The 22,217-nt window shown below is 38.4% G+C and overlaps 3 protein-coding genes across 3 annotated transcripts; all 3 read right to left on the reverse strand.

Annotated features, from left to right (window-relative positions):
- Positions 1–1,648: 1,648 nt before the first annotated feature.
- On the reverse strand, positions 1,649–6,507 carry aire (autoimmune regulator). Its single transcript, XM_032566236.1, has 13 exons — positions 5,989–6,507; positions 5,620–5,794; positions 5,371–5,511; positions 5,198–5,263; positions 4,980–5,117; positions 4,670–4,797; positions 4,455–4,576; positions 4,292–4,361; positions 3,951–4,085; positions 3,738–3,856; positions 2,597–2,675; positions 2,404–2,502; positions 1,649–2,112 (listed from the first exon to the last, which is right to left on the reverse strand). The coding sequence occupies exons 1-13, from the start codon at positions 6,133–6,135 to the stop codon at positions 2,029–2,031; spliced, it is 1,503 nt and encodes a 500-aa protein (XP_032422127.1). The 5' UTR covers positions 6,136–6,507; the 3' UTR covers positions 1,649–2,028.
- Positions 6,508–8,430: 1,923 nt separating this feature from the next.
- rab6bb (RAB6B, member RAS oncogene family b) lies at positions 8,431–15,593 on the reverse strand. Its single transcript, XM_032566235.1, has 8 exons — positions 15,373–15,593; positions 12,038–12,096; positions 11,578–11,631; positions 11,053–11,158; positions 10,820–10,931; positions 10,600–10,693; positions 9,999–10,065; positions 8,431–9,566 (listed from the first exon to the last, which is right to left on the reverse strand). The coding sequence occupies exons 1-8, from the start codon at positions 15,440–15,442 to the stop codon at positions 9,502–9,504; spliced, it is 627 nt and encodes a 208-aa protein (XP_032422126.1). The 5' UTR covers positions 15,443–15,593; the 3' UTR covers positions 8,431–9,501.
- Positions 15,479–22,213, reverse strand: espnlb (espin like b). Its single transcript, XM_032565935.1, has 5 exons — positions 20,568–22,213; positions 20,202–20,334; positions 19,686–19,804; positions 19,030–19,221; positions 15,479–18,336 (listed from the first exon to the last, which is right to left on the reverse strand). The coding sequence occupies exons 1-5, from the start codon at positions 20,580–20,582 to the stop codon at positions 16,750–16,752; spliced, it is 2,046 nt and encodes a 681-aa protein (XP_032421826.1). The 5' UTR covers positions 20,583–22,213; the 3' UTR covers positions 15,479–16,749.
- Between the last annotated feature and the right edge of the window lie 4 nt (positions 22,214–22,217).

Raw genomic sequence — 22,217 nt, forward strand, 5'->3', positions numbered from 1 at the left:
TTATAATACAGCAATGCTTACTTGACAGTGTTGGCACAGTGAAATCCAGCAGATGGTGCTTTGTTGTATTTGTCAGATGGGAGCCACCTTGCGGTGTGAAACTATTTGGTCTTTTTTGCTTAAATAAAGAAAGCAGTTTTTGTTTGTTTTATTAGTTTGTATAATAAGCATGTGTTTCCGACTTAAATGAACTTGGTTACAGTATTTGATTTGCGTGAATGGATAGACAATCTGAAGACTGAAAAAGTGCTTTGTCACATGAATCAATCTGAAGTTACTTTGCATAAAATTTATGTTATGAAAAGCTAGTTTGCTACCCTCTTTGTTTTTGTGTGATGCTGACTTTCCCACGAAAGCCATAGTTTCAGAAGATGCTGCATGAGCAATTTGATATAAATGTGCTGACAAACAAATAAATCTGCACATGTGTAAAGGCGCAGCACCAAGCATATTAATCATCCCCTGTTTTGAGCCTGAAGGTACTGGGAGCCATGGAAACCAAATACCAAGAGGAGAAAAATCTTTGAGCTTCTTGTCCAAGTTTCATCCCACTGGCGGTCATAATAAACCTCACGAATCGCATGACAATAACAACATTCCTCATCTATGTGATATAGTCCAGCAGGAATTCCTGTTAAACAGAGGAATTTCTCAGGGCAAATGCTTCACTGGATTAAAAACATCTGGTGTACCGTGCAAATCTGAAACAGGAATAATGTTAAAAACCTTGGAGGTTTTTATTGTTTTTCTTGTTCCATCGATGTATGTGATAAGTGTTGGTCTGGGTTTAGTGGTTTGTGCAGAACTACCTGATAGTGTTGAGAGTAGAGATTTTGTTGTCAGGATGTCAGCAGACTGAAAGAACTTGTAGCATTTAGGGATATTTTAGGTAGCAACAGCAAACAGAAAACAAACATAAAAGCTTTTATAAAATTCTGACTGCGGTAGTTACACTTGCGGTTCAAAGTCTATTGCCAGTATGCCTGTGTGAGTTTTGACCCTACGGCGTTGATGCTAGAGAGAAACCCTGGAAGCGCTTGTTAATATGTGCTGGGTTGAAGCTTGGGTCAGAGAACCAACATGTACCACAAAGCGTCTGTTTCTTTCAAACATTTCTGAAATAACTTTATCACATTGGATGTGTTTTGTTTAGTTTTTTTCTCTAGTAAAAATAAATATTTTCTGACAACTACAAATACTGTACATATTTCAACAAAGACTTAGATTTTTTTTTTTTTACATCTTCTCAATCAAAGCCACAATCTTCATATTTGATGAAACCAAACTTTAATATTTTATTCTTGCAAAATGCTGTGTGTAAGGAAAAACTGAAACTGCATCATCTTGAACACACTATCCCTCGATGGCAATATAATACCATGAGAATTATTTTCTTCAGCAGGGATGGGGAAAGCTGGCCCTGTTTGGATGGGAACATAGATGGTGCTACATACAGGTCTATCCTAGAGATTGGGGGTTAGAGGTTATAAAAAACTTTCAGCAGCACAAGAACCTTAAAAATATAGACAGAAATACAGTGTTTTAGATCAAAGCACTTTAATGTGTTTAAATGGCATAGTCAAAACCCAAAAATAAATCAAACTGGGACTCTGGAAAACTTTTAAAACTTATTTTCAAAGGTATTCTCCATCCAGTTGGAGTGTCTGATCTGAGACACTTTGCAAATATTTTACTTCCACTATACAATTCTGCAATACTCAATCATACCAAATCCTTCTAAAATGCAATCAGGCTTGTGGTCAGATGACAAAAATTTGTTAAAGTTCAAAGTTTTTTCAAAGGTCATATAATCAAAGATTATTGGCACAAGTACAGAAAACACACAGATAAAAATGGGAGGGAAAAAATGATAAAGCAATTTAAAATTAAACTGCCATCATAAAACATTTATTTCCAAATTAAAGTGGGAGAGAGGCTGTAACTTATGAGTGATTATGGTGTTTGAATTCAATTACCCGGGGGTCAATTTGTCATTCCTGTCTATAACCTGGAGTGCATAATTGTTTTTCACTTGTAGCATCCCTGAGAGTCTGGAAGAGGCCTGGAGATGTTGTGGAAGGCCCACTGCAACAGGCCGTCAATTGAGTTCTGCTGCCATAGAAAGAGCAGAAGAAAAAGAAAGATGAGATCTTGCGAGCACATATCCAGTTGTCATTTCAAAATGATGTGTTCTTCAAGATTAACTGAACTGAACGGCAAATGTAGCCAGTTAATACCCGAGTCTAACATTCATCCCCAGTCAATTCAGCTGTTATGTAAATAATAAATCATTACTAAAGTTCAAGTCAAATCAGAATATACTTAAAGTACAGCAGAAATAAAGCATCAATCAGAGAAGATAATGACTTCATTTTTGCATCATTTGGTATGTACCACCCTTACATCTCCCAAGATGGAGTCCAGTTCGTCCTTATTGACGACTGGTTCAGAGAAGGAAGTGCTCTGATCTTGACTGAATGAGTTCTGGACTGAAGGTGCAAGCTAAACACAAACCAGAAAGAGTACAATGATTGCAATGCAGCATGTGCAGGCGTTTCTTCTCCTTTGTTTCTGTTGTAAAGGTCTGTAGACACACCTGCATGGCTCTGGGCTCGGTTTCTTTCTCTGCAGAGCTGCCCCATGGTCTAGAACAGGACAAGCAGACAGATCTTCCCCTTTGAAGCACAAACACATCGCAAGTGACTCAGACTGAAGTGTATCAGGTTTCCTTCGATCAATGTGTAATTTGAGTATTGCAGACAGGCAGCTTCAAACTGTTCTAAATCACCAAGCTAAACACAGTTCCAAAATTATTACACATTTTAGTACATCAAGGTCTATGTAAAACTGGTTCATATGATTTGATTGATGTTAATTTTAAAACCAAGGCCAATATCAAAAAGGTAGTGCAACAAAAGTATAGGACATCTATCTTTCATTTATAATTAACATCATTTTCTGAAAGTACTGACCCTGAGTTACTTCTGCAAAAAGCCATTCGTAATCCATTAGCCAGCACTTGGGAATTGACTCTACAAACACACTCTTAATGCAATGCTGGTATAGCTGATCAATACTAGCCTGACAGAGAGGGAGCTAAAAAAAATTTGCTCTGCACAGTACCGATTAATGGTTCTGAAAAATTAGGGACACGATCCCATTATGGGGCACGAAACACCAAATAAGGGATCTGAACATGTGATCAGGAATCAAAAGAACATTTAGATATTATTGCTATCAGTGTATTTTGGCTTGAGTTATAAGAAGAAACAAACTATGGTTGCTATACAGCACCCTATGGTATTATCTCATACTGAAAATATAAATGAATCCAAACATTTATTGGGAGACATTTATACAGAAGGCACTTGTGTTATTACATTGTTTTAAATAAAATCTTGGGTGCCACACTGATTGGCCCCTACAATCGTTTCTAAAAGAAGCATTTTTGAAACATATTTACTTTCAGTGCACAAACATGTCTAAAAACCTTCAATTAATTATCTAAGATGTCCTGTTTTCCTTTATAATTCAATAACATATGATACAGACCTATGTTTTTGTTGTTCCATATTTAAAGCAACTGGTTACACTGGATTTAACTTAATGGTATTAAAGTAAAGTTTTGCAACATGGCAAAATAAGAAGAAGTTCAAGGCTCTGCACATCATAATAACTTTTGTATTTTTTAATTCAACATATTTCTCATGTCACTGATAAAAAAGTGGTTGTCTTACTTGGAAAAGTGGCAATGTGCATGAAAATGCTTTAAACACTGAAGGCAGTGAGTCAGATCTCCTCCAAGGTGACAAACACCACACACCTCCCTCAGGGCGACCATCTCTCCACCTGAGCACTGGACACACAGTTCACATTTATAACAAGCAAGAAGCAGCAATAAGGGTAAAGAAGATCCAAAGGTGGAGGAAAGATAAAGTAAAGCGCCTCACCTGGTTTTTGCCATTCGATGCTTTGATAGAGGCTGTGACACTCGTGAGGGAGGATGATAAAGTGGGGTAGAAAGAGTTGTCTAAGATGGAGTTAGTGTTATTTATGCTGGTTTGCTGAGGCTGAGTGGGGAGAACCTGAATTGAAGAACAGAGCATCGCCTTTAAGTAAAGCACTAGATTAAAGTGGATACTTACACACTGACAGAATCGTGATTTTGGAATATTATAAATATAATCATCGGCGATAATGAGAAATAGTCCCTTACTTATATAAAGTCTACCCATATTCTTTTCAGACAGTGTTAAATGTTATATTACAATGAAAGGCTTTATATACACACCTGGACAAGCTGTAGAGCATTTTCTTGTTTCACTCTAAGCCCATAACACCACTCACACTGCCAAGAGCCACTGTTAATCACAAAATGCATTTTACTTTTAAAAGACTTTAATCAAATGTCTATTATCTAAAAGCTTCTCACATTTACCTCTGTAACTGTTTACCTCGGTATGGAAGCGAGTGGGGGGTTGAGGCAGGTCAGATGAAAGGCTCGAGGACAGCCGTCACAGCAAATCAACTCCCCTCCATCCTTACACAGCGCGCACTCATCATCATTAGAGTGTATCTATACACACCAACAAACACACACAGCTGGGATCAGATGAGAAACAAAACAGCACCGTTCATTTAAGCACCACTGACGACATTGATGGCTTACTATTATTGGGTTTGCCTCCCCCTGGTGGGTAAACCTGGCACTCGCAGATTTGGACTTGTCGTGGGACTTCTCTGCTAAACTGTACGAGTGAAAACCTTCAGCACCTTTGATGCACTTTCTGACGGAGCCTGTTTCAAGACAATACTGTTTGCCTCAAATATCTTCTCATGTAGACAGAAAAAAACAGTACATCTTGCTACCAATTTCTCACATAAAAAAAACATGTTGCCAAATGGTAAGGTCCCCCAATGCTATTAAGCAGTTTAATCAAAGTTTAAAAAGTAACAATGTCAGTTTTTCAAAGTCTTACCATCCAGTGCAGTGCGCTCCTGTTTGATTTGTGTGTTTTCTTTTTTGTCCTGGCTGAAAGGAAGATCTGAAGAGTAGGAAGATGAAGAAGAGGAAAGGGCTATGCCTCTCTGAACAGAGGAAGATACCACCTGCAGACCTGTAGCAGAATTCTGATATATTTCTAACATGAAATAAAAGCAATGCAGGTTCATTTTAGTCAATAATATATTGTATTACTGTTTCCAGATGGTAGTTGCAGTGCTCGCGCTTCACTCTTCACTCTGTACAACTTGACTTTACTCACTGGTACAAGAATAGAAAATCTAAGTTACGGTAAGCTAAATTTGTCAATAAACTTACTGGAAAAATGCTGTTGGATTAAAAACTGATTTGGAAGAAAGTAAGATGACCTGTTCCATCGCTTGTCTTAGCATGATACTCTGAATGCTGAACATTTGCTCCCTTGTCCTCATGGCTCCTCTTCTTGCTGTGAGAAGCTTTTACTCCTCCATAAGATCTGTTTTCAGCTTTGGACCGCGGAGCATTCGGTCCTAAACGGACAGAATCAGCAGAATGAATGAATCGGTCAAAGTCAAATGAGGTCAAGACAAGACTTTTATAAGAAGGAAATGCTTTCAAGGAAATTGGACTTCACAGACTGGTATTCAGGTTAGCGAGAAGTGCCTTTAGCTTGGGGTAGCTGTCCATGTTGTAGTCCTTGGATAGGTTGCTCCAGAAAGCCTGGAGAGTTGATCTGCTCTGCTCCAACAGCCACGAAAGGAGGGAGTACATGGCTTTGTGAATCCCCTCGCTCCCTTCCTTCTTAAGAGTATCCTAGAGAAAACAAAATGCTCTAGTGTGTGGGTTTCAAAACACTGCATGACAGATGTACAGATTAATGTGATGGACAGAGCTGTCCCGTGAAAATCTAAATCAAACAACTGAATGTAGTTATCCACAAACATAGATAGGTTTTTAAAGAATTTCACCTCTAAATAAAAGTTTGGACATACATTCCTGTTGCTTACCTGCAGCTGTTGTTCTGTGATTATGTTTTTGTCTGCCAAGCCATACACAATAGGAAAAGGGTCATCCACCGCCATCGCTATGTCAGTGCGCAACTCGCGCAGCAGAGAGCGAAGGTTGGCGTCCCTAAACACCTCCACTCTGGACATGATCTGCTTCAAGTGAAAACGAGAACTTCAATGAGGAGCCGACCAGGCCGGAGATTGTACATTCACCCCTCTGGAAGAGGCGTGTCCTATTCAAGGGGTGAAATTTTGACAGGTGCGCCATTCAAGAACACCAGGAAATATTATGCATCATAGACTATTTTCCATTTTCCTGTAAAAGTATGTTTCATTTCTGTTTTAGATACACATTTATTTGTCACCGTTGAAATAAAATTGACATCCTTATGAGACTACAGACCTGGTGTACCAGAAGAAGACCAGTCCTCAGACCGCTGAGAAGTTTTATTTGTCCACCAACGACACCAACAACCTTCATACAGGGGAATACCTGTCCTCTTACACCAGGAGAGCACGGTGAGGCAGCACGCTGTTTTACAATGACAGTTTTCCTCCTAAAAGGTTCTTTCCATCTCAACTTCCCCTCCACTATCAGGTTTGCAGACTCTGAGTCACCTCAGAGAGCTCAGCATTAGCGTCATAATTATCACTTTCCAGTGAACTGGAAACAGCAAATCAAAACTGTAAACAATTAGCTGATGGATTACATGACCGGTTGGCTGCTATGCTCATGGTCCAGCTGTTGCTCATCATTTAGAAGCTGGAGAGTACTTTATTTTTTCTCAAACATGACAAAAAATGCCTGTTGTAGATTTGTTTATGTTAATATCTGGAGTGAGGAACACTAAGTTCAGTAGGTGATAGAGTAAAGCCTAATCTATGTGTATCAGTAATTTGTTTATTTAATATAACTTTCTAATGTTCACCTCGGTGATTTTTTAAAGGGTTGTAATATGTTTCCTTTATGGTCTGAGATAAGTTATTTTGAATCCTATCCATCCAAAAGTAAAAGTGAAGCTGCCTGTGGATTTTTCTTTTTGAAGTGGAAAAAAATATTTAAAAATATCTTAAATGTCCAGGGTGTACCCCGCCTCTCGCCCGTAACGTAGCTGGAGATAGGCACCAGCAACCCTCCCGACCCCATTAGGGACAAAGGGTGAACAGAAAATGGATGGATGGATGGACCTTAAATGAATTCCTATGTGTCACTACTTTTCAGCAAGATTACAATTGCAAAAGTTGGACATTCTCTGATTGTGTTGGATACAGTGTCATTGTACTGGAGTATTGGACTGTTTTAGAAGGATAAAGCTAGAAAGGATTTTTTAAAAACCCATTGAAATGTTTTGGGGTTTTTTTTGTAATGTGGAATTACAACAAATTGACCAGAATTTGGTTGAATTCAATTCAATTTAACTGCATTGGACTAAATCAAATTACAGTTTACTTGAAGGAATATAAATTGAGTTGAATGAGTATAACTGAAATGAACTGTGTCAAGATGCATTGTTCTAGATTTCAACTGAATAAAATGAAGTCGAAATGCAAGAATTTGTACCAAAATTAGTTGAGCTGAGGTGCATTGAAAAAAATAAACCAAACTAAACTGAATTTCATTGGAATGCATGAAACTGACATGAATCCAGTTGCATTTAATAGCTGTTCTTTGTTGAACTGAACTTACCAGAACTGAGTTGAAACATGAAAACAAGACTAAATTAATTGGTTATTTTTAATTTCCTTTAGCTCTGAGTGTGGGGTTGCATAGTTTTGTGTTCTGTATGACCCTATGATGGATTAGTTTGTTCTGTGGTTTGACCTCATGACATTACCTGCGTCTCTGCAAGAATAAGCAGGTATAGACAATGGATGTACTGAACTGAACTAATATACAAGTTGAACTAAACTGAACTGAGTTTAACATAAGAGGATTTATTAAAATTCCAATGAACTGAGGTGAATAGAACTGAATTGCATTGAATTGAGTTGAACTGTATTAAAGTAAGTTGAAATTATTTCAATTAAACTTGAAAGTAACTGAATTGTAAATTAAAGAGTAGTGAAAAGTATATTTAAGTATAATCTCTCACCAAAGCACAACATTTGAGGATTTCTTGTTCTTTCAATAATACCAGCTCTTGCCTTCCAGTAGAAGGAATAGAAACTCAAAAACTAAATAGAACTGTTTTAAGTACTTTTTTTTTTTTTTTTACCGTCACCGTCAAAATGTTGAATCAACATTTTAAATAGACAGCATGCTGAGGCCTGGAAGGTGTGCAATATCTTTGGTGTTCTGTTCGGTTTTAGCTTATTTCTTTATATAGTCCGTGACAAATTTCTCCTAGGGGACAATAAAGTATATTCTATTCTATTCCATTTAACAAAATATATTCTAAAAATATAAATAATAAAAAGGAAATACACCATTTTGTAACCAGGTGAATGTAGATGGTTAGGAGAGTGAAGCCCTTTAATCTGTAATTTATTAATCATTAAACATTATTACATTATTCATACTGGTGAACAAGGACCACTTCTACAGAGGGACGTTCACAACATACATATTACATTATTATATACAGTGCAGTGCATTACAGTGGATTGTTATATGTGTATTACCGGGATGGGAGGACGGGGAGACTGAAAGGAGAGAGGCAGAGGGAGGAAAAGAGGAACGGCGAAGGGTAATTTGGTGGGACAGGGGGTTGTAACAGTAAGCTTGTCTGTATTATTAGCTCTTTTTTATTATTTTTTTCTTACCGCAGTACAGTTTGTTCTATAAAAGAGAAAGAGAGAGCAAAAGAGAGTGTGAAAGAGTGAGATAGATAGAGAGAGAGAAAGAGAGAGAGAGAAAGAGTGCCACATTTTCACAGCTACTGTTAGGTGAACCTACTGGTTGTTTGACCCTTGTGGGGAATATCAAATGAGAGATGTTTTGTCATGAGATGCTATAGAGAGATGCTATAAAACATTCTAAGATGTTCTGGCTCCTTCCAGAGCACAGAGACCTGGGAGGGCAGGTCAAAGGTCAAAGAACAGATCAGCGTGCATGCGTGCTGCAGACATTCAGACGTGTTCGGCCATCAAAAGAAACAGCCGGCCCTCCGACGTTTTCCCCTTCCGTGTTTAGGCATCATTTTTGGTGCTTTCCCTTTTTATTTATAAAAAATACAAAACATAACAGCGAAAAGAACTCTGTTGGTCGCCCATTTTTCTCTATTTTTTTTCGTTTTCTTTTTCTTCCCACACTGTTTCTTCTTTAGTTGTTCCTCTTCAACGCAACATGTTTTTTTTTTCTTGTTTTTTTTTTCTCCTCCTCCAGTCTTACATATTGACAAAGTATACAATATCTTACAACTGAACAAGACTGAAAGATAACATTTGATTTGTCCAATCAGATACAAGGTCTGGCTCCTATATCCAATTAGAGAAGTCAACTGGAAGCTAGCCAGTATAAAGTAACACAACAAGCCTATGGTGTGAGGGGAGCCATCCAGAAACAGCTCTGCATTAACACGAACAGCCGCCCTCCGGGACGGTGGGCTCTGCTGGTTTGTCCAGCTTGATGTCAATCACTGGGAAGGTTCAGTTAAGAAAAGCACATTGGGACTTCTTACATCAGTGTCAGATCTATAATTCTTAGTGCATGTTCTTGTACAATAGAATGAAATGGTGAATAAACATAAATCAAACAGAGTATCTATTTTAAACTCTATTTCGTCAATTAATTGACATTATTCTATAAGTGCCTCCTCCTCTCCTGCTGTCACTTTTCTGACAGCCACTATGTGGTGCCAAACCCCTGCATTTAAAACCTCTTCCTGGCTTTGTGCAATCCTTGCCTCTCAGGCATAAATCGTTTAATGGTGGATGCTTCTGTATAGACAGAAGGCTTGTCTGACTGTTTGTGTTTTTGCCAGCAGCCACTAAAAGATTAAAAATAAGCTTGCCGGCTTCTCAGACGCTTGGCTCTCGAAAAGGCAGATCAGAAAAGCTGTAAAGGATACTGCCTTCGGGGTTTGCGTCATCCAGACTCTCCATCCCAGGTAGGGCGGCAGCGACTCGACGAAACAGCTGGAAAGAGAAATAAAAATGTGAAAGAAAAAATATGGTAGGGGTTAATTTTTGTTTGTTTGCTTATTTGCACTATTAGATAAAAGGCCCCATGGTTCAAATTCCAGCCTAGGATCTTTCTGCATAGAGTAAAAATGTAAATTTTAGCATTAGAAATAATATTGTTTACCATCCATTTCAGCAAGATTTTTTTGTAGGGCATCCATTATAAACTGCACTTTTTCCTCTTTCTTTGCTTCAATTTTCATTAACAACAAAGGGGTGTAAGTGAACAAATACAAACACAACTAAAACAAATATTGACTAGTCATTGTTACAAAGATAAATAGACTTTTATTTTCTGATATATCTTGTCCCTTATTTAGTTTTGTCCTACATTTGTATGTACATCTTAATAGATTTTGAGCTATCAGATATTGTTGCTATTTACCATCAATTACATCTATTTAAAGTGCTATAATTGTCTTTGCCTGTTAATTTGCTTTAAAGTTGAACCTTAAATGCGGTAAAATATGGTGAAACAGCAAGGATCACCTGTTTGACATTGGAGCCTGTCTTGGCACTGGTCTCGATGAACATGACGTTCAACTCCTTGGCTCTCTGCTCTCCTTCCTCGATCGTGATTTGCCTGCGGGAAAATCCAGCCAGACTCGACATCTGAGGCTGACTCATTCAGTTCTGACGCGTTGCTTTCAACAGCCTTTTTTTAAGCGGCAGTTAAATGTTGGAGTTGATTACAAAACAGAGTGTTTACCTCTTCTCCTCCAGATCTGTCTTGTTGCCCACGAGCATGATGATCACATCACTTCCTCTCTCCGTCCTGACGTCGTCGATCCATTTGCAGGTCTGCTGGAACGAATTTATGTCTGTGGAGATTAAAGCGTCAATTTAGAGTTAACTCAATTTAGAGTTAGTGTCTTGCTGTGACGTTAAATACCAGTGTGCAAAACACTTAGTTATTTAAAAAAGGGATCAACGTGGGCTCACTTGTAATGTCATAGACAACCACTGCCACTGTAGAGTCCCGAATGTAGCTGGGAATGAGGCTCCTGAAACGCTCCTGTCCAGCTGTGTCCCACAGCTGCAGCCTTACCTGAATGCGAACACACAAACACACGCACTCTCAGCAGCTGTTTGGACATAAACTGTTAAATTTCACACAAGCTAAACACAAGTAAAGGCTTTTTTTCTGGGGGATAAGCCCATATCAGCTCGTGCAGGCTGGCAGGGGATAATATCCCGCGACAGAAATAACATTTGCACAAGTTAAAGAAGATGATCCATGACTATGGCTTATTGCAAAGGGAAAAAATGTTCCAAAGCTCTTACTAGGAGAAATAACCTTCAGATAATCATGTTAGAGCATAAAGAGAGCAGCGATTAAGCAAATCAAATCAAAGATTAGTCAAAACACAGCGGAAGCTAGGACATTCAATGACATTGGCATACTAAAGCCCTAAAAGTGTAATATTTCTACATGCAAGTTCCAAAATGAATATCAGAATTTCCTACTGTCCGGTCTTCCAGGTACATGGTCTTAGAGAGGAAGTCAATTCCAATGGTTGCCTATGAGAAAAGACAGGATGAAAAACTGAGTTTTTACACAATTTACTGCTCTAAGCAAAGTCATTTTTATGTATCTACAGAAATAATCAACCAAGCAAACAAAAAAATAGATTTTGCCAAAATAAACTCATAGTGCTATGATACAATTTAGTACATTTAGTTTGGTTATTATTAAAAAAAAAACCTTGAATGTATTATGACAAATCTATTGAGTCACAATGCCGTTGTTTAATATGATTCATTAGTTCAGAGTTTACATTTTAATTCAATGACCCTTATTAGTGTTATTCCTGCGTAAACAAATTTCCAATCATCAATAGTGAAGTGCACTTACTGACCAGATCTATACTGAATCAATACTTCCTAACACGTCCTAACACTTGTGTGTTTGAGCTCTGAGCCTCACCTGATATGTGTTGTCAAAACTGTCATACATGAATCTGGTGATGAGAGATGTTTTCCCCACTGAAACCAAAACACACAGAAGTTGGTTTTGTTAGCTAAAACACTCAGTAAAATGTTTAATCAAACCATTTCTTCAAATGGAGTTGTTCTGTGAAAGGTGTGTCAGAAGCAGTACATCTAACATTTAAAATGGTTTCTCAGGAAAAAATTTCAAATAAGCGGGTCTGCGATTAACACACTTTGTCGTCCTTTTCTTCCTTTCTCATCCACCCCTTTCCTTGAACTTTATCCGCTCATTTAATGAGATCTATATCATATGTGGGCAAAAAGAATGATTAAGTCCATCCAACTAGACCATGTTACGCATACCCTGCGCCATGGACACAGAGTATGCATGGCACTATAATGGCCTGCATGATATTCCATCAAAGTTGACATTTACAAATGTGAAATTGAAGATATTGAAGACATTGTGCAGCTCTGGAGGAGACTATGAGTAGATCAGAGTAAATTGCCTTAAATAATTGGCTGCCAAAGCAAGTATATAACATCAGCCAGATTGGTAGGAGTTAGAATATGGGCCACACAAATTATCCTATGGCAGACAGCCCTCCTGGTGGTCGGCTACCTCCTACCCCTCTTTACTTCAACAAATGCACTTTATTTGCCCCTCATAGCATGCTGATATTTTAGTTCATTATTCACTGCAGGTTTTGTATTCTATACTTCTCTAAATATGGCCACAGACTAACAAAACTCCTGAAATTCTGCATTCGTTTCTTGTTTTATTTTGCCATATGAATATTTTAAGTAGCCCCCATCTGGTCAGCGTTTTAGGAACTTTCTGGAAGTACCCAATTGCCTGAGATCTTTTGTCTTCTTCCTGAAAAAAAATCATGTACACAGCAACCCAACCTACAAAGCGATAAAATGACAAATGCAAATGGTCAATATTCTAACAATGAAGAAAAACATTAAGTGAGGCAAGCTGTTTGACTTCTGCAATTTTCTCCAACACACCTGAATTAAATGGCTCATCAGCATTTTAGTGCTGCAGAGGCCTGATAAGAAGCCATTCATTTGATTCAGGTGTGTTGGAGAAGGGAGGCACCTACGGGTTACGAGCATGGTAGAACTCAAGGACTGAACTTGGGCATCTCTGCTTTAAGTAAATGAATAAAACTAACAAAAAAAATCTACTTGAAAATTAGAAAAAATATATAAACGGTGTACAAATAAACAAGGGAAGAACTACCTATTAAAAATCCTTTAACGGAGACGTAGAATAAACACAATTACATGCTACATTGAAAATTTTACTTTGCATAAATCTGACAGCAAAGTGATTGCTAATTTCAAGGCTTAGCACTCTATAAACAAAAGTTGATGTGGGCATTCAGCCTTACTTACTGCATCCTTGCACCACCGGGCCAAAACACTGTCTCAAGGCTAATGGAAATTACATTTAAAATTGACCTCTTCTTTGGCATTTGAACAAATCATACTTATAGTGACTTAACACTCCTATCATCTAATTGTTTCTGAGACAGCATTTTATAAAAGAGTCAGGGGAGGAAACAAAATTAGGCCTGCATGATATCAGGAAAATGTGACTGAAATGTTATTGCTGACAATTATAACAACAATATTGATCGGAAGTAACCTGCATTTTCTTACTGCTCTCTGGGCGTTGAAAGTCTATCTGAGTGGCCAAACACATAGGAAAGCAAAGTTTTGATGCACAACAAATAGCAAATATTGCATCCAAATTGTGCTTGGCATCTTACTTCTTCTTTTTTTAACTGATATTGCAATGATGATATTGCTATTTGGTATGGTGCTGCTCTACCAGAATCTGTCACATGAAACTCTATGTTGCCAAACAGATGAAAGATTGTAGTCAAGTCAAGTGTTGTTGTAATCAGGGTTTCTGTAACATTTTACCAATTGGCTTACTGGATTTTTGTTGGACTGCAGTGTTTTATTATGGAGATCGAATAAAGGAACGCTTTGTATTGAACCTGTCTATATAACTAAATTCTAGGAGTATGATTTCTGGATGTGAAATAGATCTCTTTTTTTTGTAACATGTCCTGAGATTACATTCGTTGTGAAGTGGCATTATATAAATCAGACAAGTGAACTGAAATGATCTAATCTCAATTAAGAAATTAAGAAACATAAATAAATGGACCAAAGTGGGCCTTGTGTTCTCCATGCTCATTTACATCAATCCACAGGAAGATTTTATGTCACATCTGCACGTGAGTGTGGATGGAAAGCATATATGTCCAGCAGGCCTCCTTAACACTCCAGCCTTGAAGCCTTATTGAAGCGATAGACCACACCAGGCCTGTCTTCAGCACCATGGACAGCAAACATTGCAGTACAGGCCACATAAACACACACTCACACAGATGCTTTTAGTGGACACACTCTCCCACAGAAATAAAAAAGACACACACACGTACACGCACATACACACAGACATCACGTTGAAAATCACAGACCTACTGTCACATCAGAGCTGGTTATCCTTTCTTTATCATTGTTTTTTTTTATAGGATATCGACTTTTTTTTTTTGCTGCCACTTTTGGTGTCTAATATCTGACCACGTCTTCATGCACTAAACCTTTATTGATTTTCTTCTTGTGAATTTATCCCATCGCATGAAACTTCTTACCCTAAATGAAAGGATTATTGATAACACAGTATAATCTTTCAGCGATGTCAAGCCTTTCTTGTTTTTCTGGGATAATTTATGGGATAGAGCAAGAGACTGCGTGCTTTGGAGATGCTACAGACATCGGCAGTCTAGGGTGTGTCCCGAACTGACACATGGGAGACTGTTTGTTATCCTATCTAAAAATACAGAAAACTGAAAAGGGGGAGATATTTGAAATGTTTTCATGCGTAAGAATCATGTGGGATGTCAGGAAAAGGGAATGGAGATAAAAAGGGAAAAGATAAGGAAGATATTTCAGATATTTCACGGTCACTGCAGCACATCAAAACATCCCCATTCATTTCGCCTGCTATGATACGAGTTAGGAGCATTTGCGACAATACACATCCGCTCATTCACAATCATATTTCCTGATGTATAAGTTGAATTTACTCGTATGCGGCTTTTCTTCTTCTTCTTTTTGTCTTCCTCTAATCAAATTATCCTGGTCCCACTGATGCTGCCAGCACCAACATCGGCATCACCCAGGCCAACATCTTCTGAATTCAATTTAGCCTCTTTAGCATGTCAAAAAATATGATTATATACGTATTCTTCGTCATGCACACACATGTTCGACGTCCAAACCTCTCACCGATCACTGACTCACCGCTTTGCTCTCCCAAAAACACGAGTTTAAATTTCCTCAGGGGATTCCCCAAATCTCCTCCGGCTGACATGGTGGCAGATAAAAAGCCTAACTTAGATTTTTTTTAAAATATGTATTTTATGTATATTGTTCTTCTTTATCGGCCTGCGTCTCTCTCTGGGCTATGGGTGCGCAGCAGGATCCTCCTCTCCTCACAGAATGGTGGGAATGCAGCTCGGCGTCGTCCTGTCAGTTTAGGTAGCGTGTGCGCCTGCGCGACCTCACCTCTTTCAAATCCCTCACCTTTCCGTTGGTATTCAGATATGATTTTCCTTCCTCGAGATGGAAAGGTAACGAACAGGCACGATGAAAGTAAAACATCATCGATAGAAATTAAAAACCAGCTGACGTAATCGTATCCCCACATATACTGTATATATGTGAGCTAATTGGCTCTGAATTCATTTATCAAGTTAAAATTAGGGCCTTGAAAATAAGAACCTTTAAGTAGACAGTAAACACGTTTTTGATTAAGACAACCTTTCTGTGCTAAAAATATCGTTCTTTATTGGTCTTATATCTCAAATGCCGTGTTTTTATTTGTTATGATAATATAATTAGGGATATAATCTTACAGTTAACCTTGCATGAATTATGATTCTTTATGTAAGGATTCTTTTCCAATTTTAATTTTTTTTTATTTTCTTAAGGCATAAAAAAGGTGGGAAAACAAATTTTGTATAAAATAAATAGATAAATTCTAGGTGATCAGTTGTATGTTTCTCCAAATACAAAGTTGTTATTTGGAAAATACATCACTAGTATTAATCTTTAGGGGTTACATAATGTCACAATATTTCCTTTACCTGCAAGAGTCCTCTAAAGTAGAAGTAGGAAGTGGATATTCCTGAGTAGCTTTTTTGTTGGATTTGGATTTAAGAAATATTTATTAAGAAATATATATTAACAAATATTTTTTGCACTTACAGTGGATGGACAGTAGTTGATACTGCATTGTATGATTCACTGGTGTCCATTTTTGTGGTCTGTGTGCATAAAAATTGACATGAAACACAAGAAAATGGCTTTAAGATAACTGTCCACTGCAGTGGCCGCTATATGCATGAAAGGGTTAATTGTGTTCAGCAAAACTGCAGTTGGAAACCTTGGACATCTGTAGACATTGGGTGTATAAAAATCTAAAATTCAAATGCATTTTCTCTATTTGCAGAATTGGTGAAGGTTCTTCAAAATACTGAAGCTTTTTGACAGTAACTTTTGTTTGCAATAACTGTTCATCAACAAAGCTTTCTCAGTGTTTTATTTAGGATCCATCTCTTTTTTAAAACAAGCTCTTCAATATCATTTTGTCCCAAAAAAACCCCATCAAATTTTAGCTCAGTGTTCAAAGTCAAACAGTTCTGCCTCTTTCTCTTTCCAGAAAGCAAAACTGCGATCAATATATTTACATATATCTTCATTATTGAAACAGGAAAATTCTGTGTCACTGCCGCTCTCATCTGGAGTTGCATTTTGGACTATAACCTTGGGTACAGGTTTAAAGTCTGGCACCAATGACGATGGGCAGCGACACGTTGCCGATTCACCAAAGAATTGAGTTTTGAGGTCTTCAAAGCCATCACTCCACTGCCGCCTCCTAGACTGAATTTCTTGGAGAACAGCCTTGTGGAAATCCCGCACCTTCTCCCAGGGGAAGAAGCTGACATGGTCAAAAACCTCAAAGCAGAGGAGATGTCTCATCTTCCTCTCCTCAGCAGACAGGTCTTGTTCTAAGATGTGGAAATAACCCAGCATGAAGAGGTCGAGGGTCAAGCTGTCGTGACTCATTGCGACTCCATCCATATCTGGCAGGAACTGCTCTGGGGAGTAGGTAACATGGGAGTTACATGAATTTTGTGAAACCAAATGGGATTTTGAAGTGTACTCCAGCTTATTCCTCCAGGAGTTTACGATTTTGTCCACGGCACCTCGTTGTTGGCAGAACCGGAACAGAGAGTGGGGGTTCTGTTTCAGCTGAGTTGTAGCCACTTTCCCTGATGCTGCAAGTTTTTCTTGTCTCTGTCTTGCTGCTCTCATTGAAATGGCATATGCAGACTTTTTCCAGTGACTCAGGAATAACACAACTATCCGCTCTTTCCTTAAGCTGGTGGTCTCCATCACAGCTCCACAAGTTTTAATGGCGCCATGACTAAGGTGTGTGTTCACATCATCACTGCTTCCTGCTGATGGCCCAATCCAATTCTTCCCCTTCAGCCTCTGTGCTCCATGTACAACCCCAGCAAAGGGGTAAATACTTCCAATCTGACCCTCAAAGTTGGACCTAAGGTTTTTTACAGACACACCAGACTGCTGGATCTCCCTCTCCACCTTCTCTCTCTTTTCTCTATTGCAGCTGCTGCTCTCCAAGCGATGGCTGAAAGCAGATGCCATCCCAATATGGGGTATCCTACATCCACTGGATGTCCCCACAGGTGCAGACTCCTTTTCTTGGCTATTTTGCATCAATCTTGAGTCCAAATCAATTTCAGAGGCAATTATATTTTCCTGCAAACTCTTCATCCCTTCAACCATTCCTCCCACAGACCCCCACTCAGTTTCTTTTCTCTGAGTTTTAGTCAGATTGGCCACCAGCAGAGACATATTCTTGACAATCTCTGAGACACGATCACACCAGATGGGTAGAGCCAAGGGCATTTTTCCCCCAGAGTCCATTCTTTGTAGAATATCCTTGTTGAGGGAAATATTAACGATAGGATCAGGTAAGATTGCCTTTAACTCCTCGGTTAGCCTGGTCAACTCTAATTCATAAGCCTGGCAACGTTTCTGCAGAGAAACAGACTCAATTTGCTGCTGCAAGTAAACCAGATCTTCCTCTTTTAGGAGTTCACCAAAGGGCCCTAAGATGGCGTTGTGAGTCTGGGAGTATTTCCAGGAATCCAGTGGCATGTAGCCATTCAACATATTCTGTAAAAAAAAAAAAAAAAAAAAGATAATTCACAATTCTGATGCATAATCTTTTTAAAACATAAAAGTTTAGCATTTTGCACAAAAGTACAGAAGATAATAATAGGGGTTAACATCTGATGGCATACACTATTTTGACAAAAGTATTGGATCAAACATCCAAATCATTAAATACAGGTGTTATGCACACTGTTTTGTTAAAGAATGGGAGATCTGTGAATTTCAGCATTGAAAGACTGTGATAGGAAGCCACAAGTGCAATAAGTCCATATGTAAAATTTCCTTTAAAGGGATCAGAAGCAACAGCATTAACAGCAACTCATCCAAAAACTCAAACAATCACAGAGAAGGTTGATAAAGCACTTTATGTTCAGAGTTTATAGAGTTTTGCAATTTTTTGCAAGCTCAATAGTTTCAGATCTCCAAAGTACATGTGGTCTTCCAAATAGTAATTTTTCTGTTGTTTCTCTCAACGTTATCAAAACTTGACAGAAAACCATTAATATGTTTCGCTCAAAATGTATATAAACATCACTTTCTCTGGGGCTGTTTGCATTAAAAAATGTCTTATCTTTCGAGAATTGTCAAATTAAAAAGCATTTACCATTTTGGACTTTCAGATTATTGATTGTTTTCTTTCTAAAACACTGTGCTCTGTCTTTTTTTTCCCCACACAAAACAATGAAGGAGTACCTGTGCCTCCTCTACCTCTTCATCTTGCATCCTGACCTGGAGCTGCCGAACCATCACCTGCCGTTTCCATTCTGCTATGGGGCGTCCAGTTTCATCGTGGGTTGGCACCAGGGAGTCAATGTCAGCCAAGATCATGTTGACACTTGGTACCTCCTCCTGCACCTCCTCCTGTACCACCTCACTGTCAAGCCACTATGGGTTTTCAATGACACAATAGTGATGCTGCTGATGTCTGAATATTTAGCCATGCATGTTAAGATACTATAAGCAGACAAAAAACAAGTACATATTTTTGACTAATATTTTTATGGTACTGCAATGGACTGGCAACCTGTCCAGGGTCTACCCCGTCTCTCGCCTGTTGACGCTGGAGATAGGCACCAGCCACCCTTTTTTATTATTTGCACAGCAACATTTATACTTTTGACAAACTGCAGTTTATCCATTTGATTTAATTTAATTTGCAGGCGCCTTTTAATCGTTTAAAAATTTAAGAGATGACCATTGTTATTAAAAGCTTAAATTGCTGAACACCGTTTTTATCTTTGTAATTATGTAATTGCGATTCTTCTGGCAAGAGGATATTTTTATTCAGGATGGTTTGAACTTTTAGGAGGGTGTAATGTTCACTTGGAAGACTGCACCACATGACTCACAGTTTGCCCGGTGAAGACTGCAGTTAAGCCGGCATGCTTCAGCGATTTAATAGGCTTCATCCGAGACATCGGCGTGAGGTCTCTCTCTGGAGGCCTCAGGTGATTGAAGGATGTCACCACTGTAAGCAAATGCAACAAAGGTGAACGGTCAAAATAAGCCTTAAAGACTGACTTAGAGCAATGTGTGACAATCTGTTTTTAAATATGTGAATAACATATTTAAAAAAGATATAATTTCAAACTTCTTTTCACTGTTGTATCAAAATCTGATTTGCTGAGTACATGGTAATAGTTGTCCTGTTGATGCTCCCAGCTGAGCTGTGGATTTCTGTAACTTCTCCAGAGTTACTGTAGACCCCTTCTGTGTCTTTGATTAATGCTTACCTTTCCCAGCCTTGAGTGGGTAACCATTTATTGGTATGTTTGGACACATACTATACTCTTCCTATTTTTTGAGCAGGTGAAACTTGTAGTTGTAATCTGGCAGAAGCTTAGACATATGTCTGGCCTCATTACCTGAGGAGGCCAGTTGAACCTGCTGGATGGACCCTGTAGTGTGTTTTTTCGAGGAGGCAGCAGGGGTCGGAGATGTGGAGGTCACAGGAAGTGGGGTGGGGTGGCGAGGCAGGGGGAGAACCTCCTTCACTGGCTGCTGGGGAGACACACAGCAGGCATGAACAATGCTCTAAAGGACAGCTGAACCAATATGCAGTTTTTGTTTCAACATGTTCTGGCTCCAAAATATTCTTGATATTACTTGAATTTTAATCTTCAACGCAACAAAGCAGTTAGTGCCTACATCAAATGCAACAATTTATCCTGTTCTTAAAGCATTTTATTTTCCTTCCTATGAGGTGAATTTTATCTCAGATCAATGGTCACCTTATTGTTCTCCATTCTTCTCCTATCTCACACTTTGTCAGATCCAAGAAGGAGCAGCCCCTCTGTTGAAAAGACAAAAGAGATCAATATAACAGGCAAATAAGGAAATGCTGCAGAAATGTGACACAGCTTCACAACAATCAGCCAGGAGATAAATATTGTCTAATAGCAAACACACTCTGAGTTAATGTAAAGACATAGACTGTAGTGCTTGAAACTGAGACAGGAAGTGGTGAAACTGGAGCCTGGACAGTGGATGCAGTAGCCCCCAGCAGAGTGCAGGAGAAAGCCTGTTGGAGCAATTGAGACACTGCTTTGAATACTGAATCCAAACATATTATCTTTTTCAAGAAATGTTTTGATTTATCCACATATTGAACTGCATTATTCTGGCAGCTGTATGTATTATAGTGTTAGTGCTTCATGTAATTTAATTTAATTTCTTAGTGCAGGTTTCCTGTTTCACATAGATTAATAAAGCAGAATAAGTAGAAAAACTACTTTACATTGAGTATATTTATTTTAAAGAAACCTCTTTAAATGGCAACGTAGGTAACTAATTTTAGAAATGGCTCACTTTTAATTGATCCAAAATTCAAAAAGATAAACAATGTTATAAACATTCCACTGATAATTATAAGCAAAACTCTACTCACACTTACATTTTGCTCCGTTGCAGCATAATGAGGATGCCAACAGCACGCAAAACTTAAACTAACAAAAGAAAAATTCAACTAAAAACACAAGAGAAGAAAACACACATGTCTCGCTCGTTACCTTGTAGAAGCCAATAACCAATAAAGCCAGTGAGCAGCATCAACTGGATCCAAACCTCAGACAGGGGGGCCTTCTGAGTGTGCATAATTAAAGCAGTGGGATAGGGTGACTGGGACCTGGAGGTATAGAAACAATAGCTCTGTGAATGTATGTGGGGGATAAAATGCTGTAGAGTACTGAACACACACCATCAGGTGTAAGTGTTCATGTGTAGAGGGTACATGATTAGTGCAGCACGCCCCTTAAAGGTGGTAGTGTGTCTTTCCCAATACTTGCAGTTGGTTTGTGTCGATTTGGCGACCCCTACTGGCACTTGTCTGAGAATCACAAAGCTATGGGCACCATTTTGTGGGTCACAATAGTGATGAACTGAAGGACAACAGTGCATCACAAGAAATTATGCATTGGATACAAATATTTGTTTTGTTAATATTCCTATCTGGCACATTTTCTAAGTAATGTTGAGTCAGACTTTGACTAAACAAAATAGATGTGTATTACAAAATCACCTCAGGTACCCAAAACTACCACAGTTCTTCTTAGGCCTTTGGAGGGTATTTTGTAACCATGCTGTCTAGCCTTATACTTTCCAGCACATAGAATCATATCATTAGCACTTGCTAATACACCACTGCAGGTGAGACAAACTGATATACCTAATATTATATGTGTAAAGTAAAATTGTTCTTTCTTACATTTTCAATTATAAAACAATACTTATCTTATGCCTGAATGATTCATAGGTCACCAAATCATCTTAAAAATAATAGATCTCAAAATGGTCAGATTTCAAAGAAATCAGCTGCAAGAATCATCAAAAGTGACTGTTTAAGCAGTAAAATGTCCCATTGTACAATTTAAAAAGAGCCTCTA

This window comes from Xiphophorus hellerii, chromosome 6, assembly GCF_003331165.1.
Source record: "Xiphophorus hellerii strain 12219 chromosome 6, Xiphophorus_hellerii-4.1, whole genome shotgun sequence".
Lineage (NCBI taxonomy): Eukaryota > Metazoa > Chordata > Actinopteri > Cyprinodontiformes > Poeciliidae > Xiphophorus > Xiphophorus hellerii.

Excerpts from the sequence above, each read along its gene's own strand:
- aire (XM_032566236.1), bottom strand. The coding sequence starts at position 6,135 with ATGTCCAGAGTGGAGGTGTTTAGGGACGCCAACCTTCGCTCTCTGCTG. Across the intron at positions 5,118-5,197 it reads GCAACTACCATCTGGAAACA|GTCTGCAGGTGGTATCTTCC; the intron begins GTAATACAATAT and ends ATTCTGCTACAG. Across the intron at positions 4,798-4,979 it reads GGAGCGCACTGCACTGGATG|GCTCCGTCAGAAAGTGCATC; the intron begins GTAAGACTTTGA and ends GTCTTGAAACAG.
- rab6bb (XM_032566235.1), bottom strand. The coding sequence starts at position 15,442 with ATGTCAGCCGGAGGAGATTTGGGGAATCCCCTGAGGAAATTTAAACTC. Across the intron at positions 11,159-11,577 it reads TGTACCTGGAAGACCGGACA|GTAAGGCTGCAGCTGTGGGA; the intron begins GTAGGAAATTCT and ends GTTCGCATTCAG. Across the intron at positions 10,694-10,819 it reads ACAGATCTGGAGGAGAAGAG|GCAAATCACGATCGAGGAAG; the intron begins GTAAACACTCTG and ends ATTTTCCCGCAG.
- espnlb (XM_032565935.1), bottom strand. Across the intron at positions 19,222-19,685 it reads CAGTCTTCACCGGGCAAACT|TGGCTTGACAGTGAGGTGGT; the intron begins GTGAGTCATGTG and ends GAAAACCCATAG. Across the intron at positions 18,337-19,029 it reads AAGAGGTAGAGGAGGCACAG|AATATGTTGAATGGCTACAT; the intron begins GTACTCCTTCAT and ends TTTTTTTTACAG.